Raw genomic sequence first — 14,135 nt, forward strand, 5'->3', positions numbered from 1 at the left:
CGGCAGACGGACTCTCAGCCACTGCGCCACCAGGGAAGGCCCCCTGTTTAATTTTGTCTGAGAAAATAGGGCCTGTCTCCAGGGAACGCTGGCAGGAGGTGAAAGAGGCCCCAGTCCCTTTTTTAAAAATTACCGTTAAAATACAGTCTCCTTGCAGTGAAAGAGACGGTTAAGCAGTAGAGAAGGACGTAAAATGAAAAAGCGGGTCTCCCTCTCCCCAAGCACCACTCCCTGCTGCCCACTTGACGTCTCCGTAACCTTCCAGAAAGCTGTGCGCGGGCGCGAATCTATACACTTTGTCCCTGCGTTGCTCACGTGGGCGTGCGGCCTCCTTTGCATGGGGGCCGCTCCTTTCGTCCCCAGGCCGGGCCCTGACTGTTTTCCAAATCCTCTCCTCTGCCCGTTCTCCTTCTCCAGACTTTCTGCACCAAAATGCACTGGCTTCAGTGGGCGTCCAGGCCTTCGGTGAGCACATCTCCAGAACCTTGGGTGACGCAATGTGCAAACTAACCTCACTTCTTCCTAACCCTTGGCGTGTGCTCTTGCTTGTGTTGGTCGTGCACGGAGGCCCCCCCGCCCAGCATGCTGATCTTAGGAAGGGCAGACCCCCGGCTGCCGCCCGGCGGCCCAGCCCACTCGCCGGACGGTTCCCTGGTGTGGCCGTGACCTCCCAGGAGGCGCCCGCTCCTTTCTGCCGCTGCTTTAACTACTTGAAGAGTCAGGGAGCCGAGCCCATGGCTGGTCGTGTCCTCACCACCCCTCCACGGGGACCGCGGCGCGGGGCTGAGGTCAGCTCCCCAGACCGGGGCTCGGGACGCGGGGACGGCTCCCCTAAGGCAAGCCTGCTGCGTCTGGTCCTCGGCACCGACGGCCCCACCCTGAGAAGTTTCCTCTCTCCTTCGTTGCTCACCTTTACCCTGGCTTCGTCCTGCACCCTTCGTGCTCTCCCGGGTTCGGCTTGGAGTTTTGCTCTGTAACGGCAGCGTGTTCGAGCTACTCACCCTAAGTCCCGCGCCGGTGACCGTGAGGTCAATTTCTGCGTCACCGAGACACCAAGGTGTAAGGGACAGGCTTGAGAGCAGCACGTGTGTGGTGCGTTCTCGGTGGCCTCTGCCAGGTAAGAGTCACAGCCGAGAGGCCCACAGCCCGCTCAGGCTCCGTCCCTTCCCCACGGCCCCCTGCAAAGATGCGGAGGCTGTGAGCCGACCGGCCGTGCGCCACGCGGGGCTCCGGGTGGGGAGCAGTGCACCCCAGATCCCACCCGGGGCTTTGCCACACGTCTGCCATCCCTATTTCTCCCGGGTTCATTTTACTCAGCGATGATTTTACCAAATGGGTGGCAGCGTCCAAAGAACAGAGGAGTGAAGTCCTGAATCCAGAGCTAAGGCAGGAAGACAGACTGTTAATAGCGCTCCACTCGTCCTTCGCCTGTGATCAGTGGCCACCTCCACGCCGGGCACGTGCGCTGCGTGTGGCCTCGTGGGTCTGTATCAGGCCTGCTCTTCTAGGAAGGGTCGCACACGAGCCGTCCCTCTGACCTCGCAGCAGCCGTGGGAGGTGGGGGTTCGCATCCACGTCTGTCTTTACAGAGAGGCACGTGCGCTGCCCAAGCCGACCCGGGCTCCTGGCCTCTGGTTGGGTGCTTCACCCCCACCATAGCCCCCGTCTTCCCCTGGTGTCAAGTGCGGCACCGCGAACACAGAGGTCCTCCGGTCTCGGGGATGGCCAGAGGAGCTGGCTGGGCGCACATGCTGGCCCAGCCGTGCTTGGGCCACTTCCTCCGCCCTCCCCCCCCATCTTTGTCCCACCAGTCTTGGGGACCTCACGTCCCGCGGGCATCCTGGCAGCTTCGGTTGGCAAAAGGTGTGGGTGGCCTTCGGAGCTGGGGCAGTGCACACCCAGCCGTGGGGTTCTGCTCACAGCTAGCGAGTGCCGCCTTCACCTGCTGTGTCCTCAGGTGGCCGAGAGCCCTGAGGCCGTGGACACCCCAGCCTGCCTGTTGTCCGCCGCGCCCCCCATTCAGTCCCCGGGCCTCTTCTGGCTGCCTCTCAGATCCAGGATGGCGCCCGAGGCCCATTCCCCGCCAAGCTGATGGCCCCGGTGGGACTGGCTCACAGGTGGCCGGAAGACTCTTCCCTACCGTGAAAGACAATAGCTGGTTAAAGCCATTGTTTGTCTTTTCCCCAGGGATCCAAAGGGCCCTGAGTTTCATTGTCCCGTTCAGTGGGGGGTGGGTGGCGCGGGTGGTGGTATGAGGACAGTTGCATTTTTTGCACAAACGTCCTGAAAGACAAGTAGTTCAAGATCTTCTCCAACTTGACCTAAAGGAGGCTGTCGATTTCTGGCCTGATATCGCTGAGCTGTGGAGCGCTCAGTTTTAAAGCACCGAGAGACCCTCTGTGGTGGAAAAATAAGTGCTAATTCTCATCGAGCCAAACCGGTGGTAAAACCAGCCGAGCTCCCCCCGCCCCTCGGGGAAGTGTCTTCTGTCCGGTGTGATCTCCCTCGGGGTAAAATATCCTTCTGAGCCTTGGATCTCAGCTCATCCTCAGACCCCGCCCTCAGCTCTTCCAGACCCTCCCCCCACGGCTCGCCGAGACCCACTCATAGTCACAGAGCTTCCATTCTTCGCCTCCGCCCGCCCGCTCGGGGTTGGGCTGACCTGGTCTCCGCCATCCCCCTTGGCCCCCGCCAGCAGCATGGTCACGGCACGCAGCGCACACGCCGAGGATTTCCGTCCGTGCGTCACCATCCCGGGCTTCGCAAGCTGCGCGGCCCTTTTAGGAGGAGCCTCCTCTGGACACGGCTTTAGAACTTCACGTCCTCAAGCATCATCCCATATCCCCAGGCTCCTCCGTGTGGATGGTCGCGTGGTCCCCCTTCTGAGCCCTTGGGATCTCTTAGTTTACTTTGTTTTTTATTTTTCTTTGGCGGTGAAGCCCTGGCTTTGAGAAATTCCCGTTGGAAGGTGACCTGTGAGTACCCTGCAGAAGGTGTTCAGGGGAAAGTGTCAGTCTTTCCTCTGAGCCCTGCGGTTGCACAGAGGCTGTGTGATCTGTTCACGGGACCGATGGACGGACCTGGAGCTGGAAGGAGGGTCTCCAGCTAGCGGAGAGAGATTTCACCATGGCTCGCCTTCCTCTTCCTCTTAGGGACTTCACCTCCTTTTATTTTTTTTCCCAGAAATTCCTTCTCGCTCATCTTTGCATACTTAGCGAATATCAGGAATCAGTGAAGGAAGTGACCTCTATTTAAGGAAGCACGCGTCCCAGCTGCTGGGAGCGGCCACAGTAGATCTGCTTGAAACCTTCCAGGCAGTGGGTGTTGATTAACCGGGGTCCCGAAGGATGTTCTACTCAAAGCCGAGTCCACCAAGGCTATAGCACTTGCGTACGAGACTTCTGCCTTGAGCTCCTGCAGCTTCTCCACTCTCTGCTCTCAAATCTGGCTGTTTGGCCTGGTTTCCTTGTTTGGCCTCCACCTTTGCCCGCACGCTCACACCGACCTTGGGACCCACCGAGCCTTGCTTCGCAGTTGGAACATTCCAGGTTTCTCAGCCACAGCCCTGTGGACCTCGGGGCCAATGCCTCTTTGTGGTTCCCACCCCAGTCATGACAACCAAAAAGGAGCTCAGACACCGCCAGGTGTCCGCGGGGCGGGGGCAAGGCCTTCCCTGGCTGAGAACCCCCGGTGTCTCCGAAGCAGGGCTCTTTCTTTCGCTCTTCTCACCTTCACAGCGGGGTCTGAACGTCGTGCTCCGTGGACGTTGGTTGCCGTTGGCTGGTTTCACTGACGTATCGAGTGCGGACCCTTGATCAATTCTTGGGGAGAAACATCGTGCCCTTTCTTCCTTGAAGAGTCCTTTGACTGGTTCACAGCGGCCCGTGCACGGGGGGGTGCAGGCCGCAGGCCCAGCTTCTGCTGACCTTTGCTCCAAAGGTGCTCTGCGCTCCCGGGACAGGCGGAGTGTGAAGGGAAAGCCCCACCGTCCCACGTGCAGGTGGCAGGACCTGCAGCATGGCCCCTGCAGAGTGACCGGGGGCCCCAAACAATCGCCCCACTCGTTCGCCCACGTGCCCACCCAGCAGTCACTGGTCTGAACTCGCCTCCAGTTAAAAAGCAGGTGGTCGCTTGCGAAAATTAAAACCACCCCAGGAAGGAAAGGCATCAGTTAGGAAGAGCTTACCTTGAATTTATGGCGTGCTTTCCACTGAGACATGTTATTTGATACGAGGGTGGGGAAAGTATAACGAAGCTAGATTCTCGAGGAGGGCTTCTAGAAGATGGGGAAGAGATGTGACGGAGGAGGTGAGAAAGTGCGGCCCGAGACTCAGCTGCCGTTACAGAAACAGCAGCGGCAGGTGTCGTGCGCTCCCGCCCGTGCTGGGCTCTGTGTGAAACACTGTACGTTCAACCTTGGTGGCAGCGCAGGAGGGGGCCCAGCTATTCTCCCCATCTTACAGATGAGGAGAAGGGGTGGACCCCGCTTCGCAGTCTGCCTCGAGCCGTGCTCTGTTAAAGGTGCGAGGGCGCCTTCGGCTAGCTCAGTCAACTCACGCTGCCCCGCGGTACCGGCCGGGGATGGGGGAGGAGGTGGGTCGCTGTGTCACCAGAACACCTCCCAGCACTCTTGTCTCAGAGTCACCTGGGATCCTGGGACCCCAGCATGCCACAGCCTTCCGGTGGCTGGGAAAGCGAACGGGACACCCCCTCCTCTTATTCGGGGTCAGGCTCCCAAAGCAGTGCTGCCTAAGCGGCTGGGTTTCCAGACCGGCCCCCCCGCCTCCGCCAGGGCAGCTCTGCCCGCAGCCCATCTTCCCGAAGTGCCCTGGTGGACCCGGGGGGAGAGGAATGAGCGTCCAGGACGGAGACTTTGCCTTCTCGGGGCACCAGCACAAACCTCGTCCAGGCCGAAGCCACCGGCGATGCGCGCCGCGGCGACCTGTCCGCTGGTTGACCAGACGTGCCTAGACCGCCGAGCCCGGGAGAGAACGGCCCAGCCTTGCCACTACGCTGACCCTTTCCTGGCGGAAGATTAATTTCGGGGCTGAGATCTTCTAGAACCTCCCAGTCGGAAGACAAGAATAACACAGCTTTTACTGTATTACAGATACGCTTGCAAAGAACCAGACGTGGGACAGTATCCCAGCCTCTCAGTTCAGGGGCCACTGCCCGCATTTCCACCCACATCCCAGCCGTTCAGCGCGGACGTGTGGCCGCCGGCCCCGCGCGTGCGGCCTCGTGCCCGTGGCTCCGCGATGGGACGAGAAGTCAAAGAGGCCGTCGCCTCGCTGCCGCCTTCGCGGCAACACGGCCCTCCCGCCTGGGACGTCCGTGCCGAGGCTGCTGGATGGTTTCCAGCTGAGCGGCTCCCTGTGACGGTTCGCTCTGCCTGGCTTTCGAATCCCGTTGGCCTGCGCAGCCTCCGGAGCCCCTCCTGCATAGCCGGCCCCGATGCCCCCGGCCCCGGCCCTCCCCGCAGAGGCCCAGAGAGCCGCTGCCTGGGGGCTGTGATACCTGCTGACCTCTCCTTCTTTTTCTTTTCTCTCCACAGTGCGGCAAAGGAGCAGAAAACTTTGACAAGTTCTTCACGCGAGGGCAGCCTGTCTTAACGCCACCCGATCAGCTGGTCATCGCTAACATCGACCAGTCTGACTTCGAAGGGTTCTCATATGTCAACCCCCAGTTCGTGCACCCCACCCTGCAGAGCACAGTATGAAACTCGGCACCGAGAACGGGCGCCTCCCCAGCCCCCGCCCCCCGCCCCCCGCCGTGGGAGATGATCCCCAGCCCTAAAGTTTGAAGGCCACCGCCTTGTTGCCAGGTGGAGGCCTGAAAGCTGTAGGGTTATTCGTCCAAACGTGATCAGCCGTTCGGGGGCTCTCACAACCAAGAGCGTCATCTTAGCGGCAGATGATGTCATGTACAGCGTCCAGTTTAACTGCGTCGAGGTCACGTCCGGCGGTAGGTTAACCCTTCCCGGAGGGCAAACAGACTCTGCCCCTTTTGGTGTTTCGGTACAACTTGACACGTTTTCCAAACCCTCTGTTGATTTTCACCATCCGGATCCCCCAACCAGCCATGTTCAAAGGAACCCGCCCCAGTCCCGGGAGCCGGACACATCTCCACCCAAGACGTCTTTGGAATCAAAGAACGGGGACCCCAGAGAGTGAGCAAGGCGGGGCCCGGGGGAGGTGGGCTTGGGGCGTCAGGAGACCCGCCGCTTGCGTTCTCTGCCTCGATGCAAACGGTCCCTAGAGCCCAGGAGGCCGGGAGGAATCCAGTCCCCCCTGCAAGCTCACTGTTCCCAGATGCTGACAGTCGTAACCCACTCACAGTTACGGTCGAGCAGTTACCAGTTTAGAAAAAGAGAGGAAGGGAACCTCAGATGAGTGTTGGGGGCACCTGTCACCTTGTACCCTCCTTGGCTGATAACTGTCTTGATACTTGCATTTCTTTTTAAGAGGCCAAATCTTCTACGGACTCCGCTAAACGAGCATGTGAAATCATTTCAGATCAAGGGTAGATCAGTGTACGTGTGATGTTCATTTTAATCTCTGGGAGATTATTCTGGATCCAGGTGCCATCGGCGATCATATGCCACTACTCACGCGAGTTGTTAGCCAACCCCCCTCACGCCGACATTTCGCTGCCCACTTCCTAAGGAGCCGAAGCGTACGCCTCCCACCCCTTTTGTACTTATTTATTTAATAGGCTGCAGTGCTGATGAGAGTACGACGTACAGTAAGTTAACCCAAGTGTGCAGTCTGACTCCAGCCCCTAGAACTGACTCCCTCACGCCTCCAGCCCTGGACATCCTCTTGGGACGAACAGTACAGTTTTGGTCCCCCATCTCCGGTTCATGTTGAATGACACGCCCGAAGCTGTAGGACAGGACGCCTGGATGCGTATCGGCTCAAAGAGGCTAGAAGGATTTGCATATGTTTTGCAGAGGCATCATGCAATGAATTTTGCATGTTTAGAATAAACCTCAATGACCAGTGAATCTATGTTCTCGATATAATCGTATCAAGTCCAGAGGGCATTATAATAGTTTGGTAAGACGCAACCGTGCCGTATCTGTGAAGGCTCCGGCCCCTAGTCTGCTTTTGTGATGAAGCGTCCGCTTCCTCCTGTGCCGCTGGGCTCCCTCTTCCCCACCCCGGCTCCGTGCGTGCCCTGCGCTGGCACTGCGTCGGGCGTACTGATTTTTCATTGCGGTAGACCTAATTTCGCAGGTGAATGGCTACTTTGCATGATCAATTAGGCCTACGTACACATACACATAGGAGTATTTGATTTACCCGCAAACAGCGGTTTCGCCGGGGCGGGGCTTCCTGTCGAGGCGGGACTCCCGCTAGCCTCCGAGCCCGGTCGCCTTGGTCACGCCTCCTCCTGCGGTGGCAGGACGCGTCCAGCTCCCGTGCCCCCAGCACGTCCGTGCAGATGTGGCGTCGTCACGGCCCGCGGCTGCACCTTGTTCGTTTAGTTCTTCCCTCCGGCCTTGTTGCTGTTGGAGACTCGGCGTAGCAGGGACGGGAGGATATGCCCTTCCTGGCACGGGCGTGCGGATGCCCCGGAGGCGGGCTGTCCATCTCACCGTCCCCGGCACGCGCCGCCGTCTGCGACCGCACGGGCAGACGTGGCGAGGCACAGCCGGGCCCTGGAGCTGTCAGCCCACGCTCCGGGGAGGCTGCAGGCGCTCTCCCCGGTCTTGCTGGGAGCGGCCTTCCCTGCCTTGGAAGGGGCACTCCCGTGGGACGCGTCCTCACAGCGCGGGGTCCTCGGGCAGCAGCAGAAAGAACGTTTACGAGGGACGGGCTTGTCAGTCCCTTCGGGGGGCTGCTGTCTCCCCCCTTGTTCCCCAAGAGCGTGTCCCAGCGAGGCGTCCTCTCATTTTTACTCTCGGGCTATTTGCCTGAGTTTCAGCCGCCACACGACCGCTGAGGGGTCTTGGGGATGAGAGGCCTCGGCCATCCTGGGAACCCTTGACTGGAGCAAGAGATGCGCCAGGGAGCAGGTTAGTCCAGAAGAGAGCAAATTCTTCCGCCACCTTTTACGGCCCGTAGACTCAAGGGCTCCGGAGGGGCCCCGGCTGCGGAGCTGCGGCCCCGTGGGTGCGTGCACGTCCGGGGGCCACGTCTTCCCCCGGTGCACCTCGTTTGCTCTGATAGAAAAGGGACCCAAGCATAGAAAGAGCCTAAGAAGCAGAAGAGGCGGTCACCCCGCCCCGGAAGGGAGCGACAGATCCCCAGCTGAGCCCCAGAGGTGAGGAAGGCCCCAGAAAGGAGCCCACGGGGTGGAGCCGCGTGTTCCCGAGCCCCTCGCTGCCCGCTCGGGCGAAGCCCCGGGCAGGTCACGCCGTCCTTCTCACAGCGACACGTTTCCAAATGATTCATCTTTCTCTAGGAAACATGCCAGCTGGTTTTTATCCTTTCTGAGTGTGTGGCAAGGTTTTAAAGGAGATACCGTGTCTGGGGGGCCCTGTACCCTGCGTGAGGGACTGCAGGCCTGAGGACAAACTTGGGGGGGAACAGTAAAAGCCCCGGTGCCGGCGAAGTGTTACCGCGGCGGGGCGTGTTGGTGCGGTGCCATGTCCGGGATGTAGGTAGAAGCCAACGCTTCTGAAAAGCGGAGCCGCCCGAGACAGTTCTGCTGGAAGCGCACGTCGTGTTGGTAACCGTTAGCAGAACGGGTTGCTGAGGGTCTGTGGCGTCACCCCGCTTCGTGGAGGTCACGAAAAGTAAAGCCGCAGGGAAGGCGCTGCCGTTTCCAAGGGGCTGGGACGACAAGAGGCCCTGAAGGGCCACGTCACCGAGGGCCCCGGGGAGGGCCAGCCCCGGGCACGGCCTGTGTCGCTGGGGCCCGTGGGGGGCCAGGCCCGCGGGGGGGCCCAGCTCGAGCTGGCTCCCCGCCAGACACTGTGACGCGACAGGCCGTTCGGAAGGTCGGTGACCTTCCCCGGGGAGGCGGCTGCTCAGAGGCGGGACCCCCGTGCGGGGCCGCGGCCGGCGCGCTGCGGCCCTCCTCCGGGCGTCGCCTTCAGGCCCACGAGGGGCTTGGGGTGAGGGAAGCATGTGGGGTGTGCAGCCCGCGGAGGTCAGTGGGAGGTTCGCTCGAGGCTGGAACGATTCAGAAGGTCCAGAGGAGACCCCGGGACCCGAGCGATGGCTCTTCCTCACGTCTGCTCCTGTTTTGTTCACGTCCGTGCGGAATGTCTGCCTTGTCATGTCTTCGGAGGTGGCTAGGCTTTGCTAGTAGGGTTTTGGGAGGAAGCCAGAGGGTTAAGAGGTCTCCGGAGACTGGTCGGAGGTGGTCAGCTAGGAGAGCGTGAGGGCCCGGATTAACGCGATTCAGCGAACGATTGTCGGGCCCCCCGAGCCGTGGTCCTTGGCCGTGGTCGGCAAGGAGTTGAGGGGAGAGTGGGTTTGAGTGCGGAGGAAGCCAGGAGGGAGGGGAGGCGAGGGCGTGCGGGAGGGGAGCGCGGTTCGCCGTCGGGGATGGTGTCGGATGCGTCTGCCTGCCGGGCCTCCGCCGCGAGCACCTCCCAAACCCAAACGCCAGCAGCATCCTCCCCGCCCCCTTGAAGAGGCTCCGGTTCCCGTTCCCCGGGCGGGGCCGAAGCATCCAGCAGGTGGGTTCGCACCCACTTTTCCCCTGTGACCTCCTGTAGCTGGGGGGCGGGGGCGGGGAGCGGGGACGGAGCAGAAACAACTAACACTGCAGGTCCCCCCCAGCTCCCCGATTCCACGTAGCGGGAGGACTTCGAGGGTTTTGCTGGCGTTTGTTTTCTCGGTACCGAAGGGGAGGACAAAGTGAGGGTCTTATGTTTTTAAGAGCCTCAGAAGGGAAACGCCACTGACAGTCGTTTTCTCCCCTTGGTCTTATGAAGTCGCCTATTTCTTGTACCATCTCCTGCGTCTTTAAGGCCAGCAGGGGCAGCACGGAAGGGTCACGACGTGAACCTGGCGCGGGGCGGGGACCCAAGGCGAAGACTCCCAGGGTCTCGGGGTCCCGGGAACAGCGAAGGCCTTCTGGCTGTCAGTGGCCGCACCCTAGGTTGACAGGGAGTGCTGGGAAATATTTTTAAAACCTTTTCCTTGAGTTACTTGGGTTACATTTTATGAAATGTACCGACTGTCAACGTTTCTGCCATTTCCCGTTTGGGCTGATGCAGCAAATCTAGGGAATGCTGTAGATTTCTGTTGGTAGAAAGGTTACCTGAGTTACACGTGGGCGAAGGCAGCCGTGTAGAAATGGTGTTGCCCACAGTCCTGTTCATCGGATAATGTCAGGGGCTCGTCAGGAGGGTTAAGAGCGGAACGCCTAGGATGCCAGGGCCTCTGATCTGTGTGATCGGCTGTCAGTTAATAACTGTGTAGGTCCAGCTCAGTCATCCAACAGCCTTAAAATGACCCACACTAAGGCCCACACGTTCCAAAGACTTTCTTGAAACCTTACGGAAGAAATTAATCTGTTAGTTCCAACAGAACATCTGAATGTACTGGGCTGTTTGTACTTTTTTATAGAGAACTTTATCAACTCAATTCTTCCTCAGAAATGAGTTTTTAAAATAAAACTACGGACAGTTTCGTAAGATTCCAATCACACGGCGCCTGTGGGAGGACTCAGCTGGGGTCGGCTAGAGCGCCCCCGTCCTGCAGCCCCGCTGCAGGATCTTCCCATCCAGCGGGGTCAGGCGTCCTCATCTCAATGACTGGGAGTCCGGGTGGAACATGTTAGCGGAATGACGCCCTCCGTGTTTTTAATGGGACACTGGGGACAACCGTCTGAGGTCTAGGAACTTTGGGGCCACGGGCAAGGTGGCTTCATTGTCCCCTTTCCAGATGCAGCTCTGGGATGGCTTTCCCGTTTCCTCGCCCCGCGGGGCTCTGCGACCACCTTTCGGCCTGGGGATGGGGGGGGCGCCTCCTCAGCTCCGTCTCCCGTCCCCACGGGCCCCCAGCTCTCGCGTATACGGTGAAAGCTCAGTGACGCCCTGCGAGAACTTGGTCCCTGGGCGGCTCAGAACCACCCCGACCTCCCCAAGAAAGAAGCGGCAAATGCGCCCGTTGGCATCATCTCTCGGGAGTAGACGGGACCCTACTCGTCAAGGCTACTGTGTAAGAACCGTTTTTTCTAAAATAAGACAAAAGGTGGCTTTGCGTTTTCTGATTAAACAGCTCTGTCTTTGTCCCCTCTGCTTCACTTTAGGAGTATTTATTCCTGTGATTGTTGGTAGATTCTTGTTGATACTCTTCCTGGAAAAGTGTGATTCTTTTCTTGAGGGGGTTAGTGGACTATTCAAAATCGTCCTTGAAGGCTGTTATCCTTTTGAGTCTAAAAATTCACCTCATATCTCTTCTGTTAGGGTCTTTTCGAACGTCTTTTGTAGATGGTCAGAAACATGTGGAATCACTGCTTTGCTACATGAACGTGGGGGAAGAGTGGGGCTGAAGGACAAGCCGTGCTTAAAGCATTCTTGAAAAGGATCCTGTATCAGACCCCAGAGTTGTATGGAGGAGGAGGAGGAGGAGGAGGAGGAGGAGGAGATGGAGGTTACAGTTTTCCCTTCTGTCAAGCACCTGCTGGCAAAACGTAGAGGCCATTCAGCTGTCAGATCACATTTGGTTTATCGCAGGTGAAATGGATGTACAAATTACTGCATTGCTCTAATTCATATAACCTCTAATCTTTGTTTGCATGATACGCTTTGTCAGATACCTTAACTGTAGTTTGGAAGCAAGTGTGTATGAATAAAGACAATGATCGTTCCTTCGTGTCCTCGGTCTCATTTGCATCCCTCTGTGGCATCACAGTTCTTTCTCATCGTGTTCACCTGGCAAGTGTAGCGTTTGAGTCTGGGTGCACCCTGTGGGCGCTACTGTCTTTTCACCTGTGTCGTGTGTGCCTCTCCATTTAGGGTCGCTGTCTTTATTTCCTAAAATACTTCCTGCTTTGAATTGAAACCCAGGCGGTTACGGGGATAAAAACGGTGGCAGGGCATTCAGTCTTTCATTTGCAGAGGCCAGGGCTTGTGCCAGCTAGGGGAACAGCGCAGACGGGAAGGTTGGCGTGGCCCCCGCCTGCCCGGTCCCCGCACCCCGAAGCCACACAGGACACGCAGCAGCTGGTGAGGGTGTCGTCCCAAGACAGAGACCCACCCTGGAAGAAGGGCTCCAGAAGGAACTCAAATCTTGGGAATTCTTCTCCAGGAACAGCCATTTCCCGCACAGCCTGTCGGCTGCGCTGTGCGTTCAGGGCCGGCAGCCCTCACCCCGTACTTACTCACGGGTGCAAAACTGGGGGAAGTGTTCACACGGGAGACAGGGAGCCTTCCAGAGCACCCAGTGTCTTAAAACTCAACACTCTTGAGCAGATTCGCCTCAAAAAGCACTAAAGACCAGGAGAACAAAAGGAAACAAGCAAATCGCTGCTCCTGAGAGCCGCGGCGGTCTTGGCTCGGCCGCTCACCTCCTTCGGGGGGCGGCTCCCCACTCACGCTCCCGGGGTCATCCGGGCCCGCCCCTCGCGACCTGCCCTGCCCTGTGGTCCAGCCTGCTCCCTGGACGACCCAGGTGCCAGTGTCCCCGGGGCTCACGGGCGTCCCGTCCCCAAGCCGCTGTAGGCGCCCCGCGTCCGCCGCGAGCTCGGGATCTGCCCGCCGCCGGCCTGCGTGAGGAGCAGCAAGGAGCGCGGCCAGGGGCGGCGATGGCCGCGGGCTCCTGGGCCTGGGCCGGCCCTGAGCTTCCCTCGGGGCCGGTTGCTCGCACGGGCGCGTGCGGCCCGCGGCTGCTTCCCCGCTGCCCGGCGAAGAGGCCATGCGAAGGGCGGCTTAAGGTGGCCTTGCAGCCTGCCCGCGCCCCCGCCAGGCGCTGGTGGGTTCTCCGTGCGCCAGGCTCAGCCCCGTGTGCCCTCGTCCCCTTTGACTGCGATGCGGGCGGGAGCGCGTGCGTCCGCCACGGAGCAGGGCAGCGTCCTCGGAGCGGCTGGCCACAGGGAGGGCCTGGCTCAGCGCCCGCGATGCGCCCCGCGGGGCGACCCCAAGGCCCAGCAAGATCGGGTGGGCAGGTCCTCCTGGCGCCACGGAGGCCGAGGGGGTGGCCTGAGCACCAGGAGGTCAGGACTTGATGCACCATTAAGCTCGAGATCGCGGCTCCCGGCTCCCGGCTCCCGGGCAGCCTGTCCCCGGCCCTCCAGACACACACACCGGCTACCTACGACCCAGGTGGGGCTCTGGCTGGGCTGGCAGCTCACGGCTGAGCCAACTCAGAGGGTGGCCCCCGTGGCTCCTCCCCGTCCCCCTCGTGCCCCATCCTCTCGTGGGCCTGGTGCCCGTGGCCACCTCCTCCGGTGCATCCACGCCCGTGAGCGTCTCCCCCGCCTTCACCCTGCATCTCCCACCGCCGGAGAGGCAGCCCAGGGGGGCGGTTGAGAGCGAAGCTCTGCAGCCACCCCGCCGGCCTCCCCCTGGTGGTAGCTGCTCGATCGGGGCCGAGTTGCTTGTGTCCCCCGGGGCCTCAGCTTCCTCGCGTGCAAAAGGCGCTGCTTATGACGGTGCGGCCCCAGGGCCGAGGGTCAGGGTCTGCGTGGAGCGTCTCCCGCGATGGACGCCAGCTCTCACGACCCGGCGGGAGCCCCGGCGCGAGGCCCCCGAGGCCAAGCCGGGCCGGGGCCGCCGCAAGAGCACGGCTTCGGCTTCTCTCCTTCAGTCCTTTTTGAGAAACGGGGCCGCGTGCCGGCTGATCGGGGGCCCCCGGTGGGAAGGTCATCACTGAGCCGGCCTCGGCCTCCAGGGACAGGGCTGATGGGGGCGGGTGCCCGACATGAGGAGGTTCTGGAAACGGGACTCGGGTCCTCGCGGGAGGGGGCGGCTGAGCCGCGAGGGAGGGGGACTGAGGGGCGCTGACGAGCCTCGAGGCGCCCCGGGCTCAGCCGTCCCGTCCGCTCTGCGCGGGGGGCGGGGGCGGGGGCCACGCCGGCGCTGAGCAGCGAGCCGCTGCCGAAAGAGACGGAGTGAAAGCGTGACACACGGGGGACCCGAGCCTGTGTCGCTCTGGCTTCAGAGGCTCCCCGCCCCTCTGTCCCTGCCCCGAAACGGTGGGCAGCGCACCTTGCGGTGGCAGGGCCTTCTC

General features: G+C 60.7%; 1 protein-coding gene across 1 annotated transcript in view; it reads left to right on the top strand.

Moving 5' to 3' along the window:
• The window catches only part of PRKCA (protein kinase C alpha), a 303,592-nt gene extending 291,035 nt beyond the window's left edge, over positions 1 to 12,557 (top strand). Inside the window, exon 15 of the mRNA XM_055089814.1 lies at positions 5,555 to 12,557. Within this exon, the coding sequence (XP_054945789.1) occupies positions 5,555 to 5,719 (165 nt within the window). The 3' untranslated portion in view covers positions 5,720 to 12,557. The remainder of the gene's footprint in view (positions 1 to 5,554) is intronic.
• Positions 12,558 to 14,135: the final 1,578 nt, after the last annotated feature.

This window comes from Physeter macrocephalus, chromosome 14 (assembly GCF_002837175.3).
Source record: "Physeter macrocephalus isolate SW-GA chromosome 14, ASM283717v5, whole genome shotgun sequence".
NCBI lineage: Eukaryota > Metazoa > Chordata > Mammalia > Artiodactyla > Physeteridae > Physeter > Physeter macrocephalus.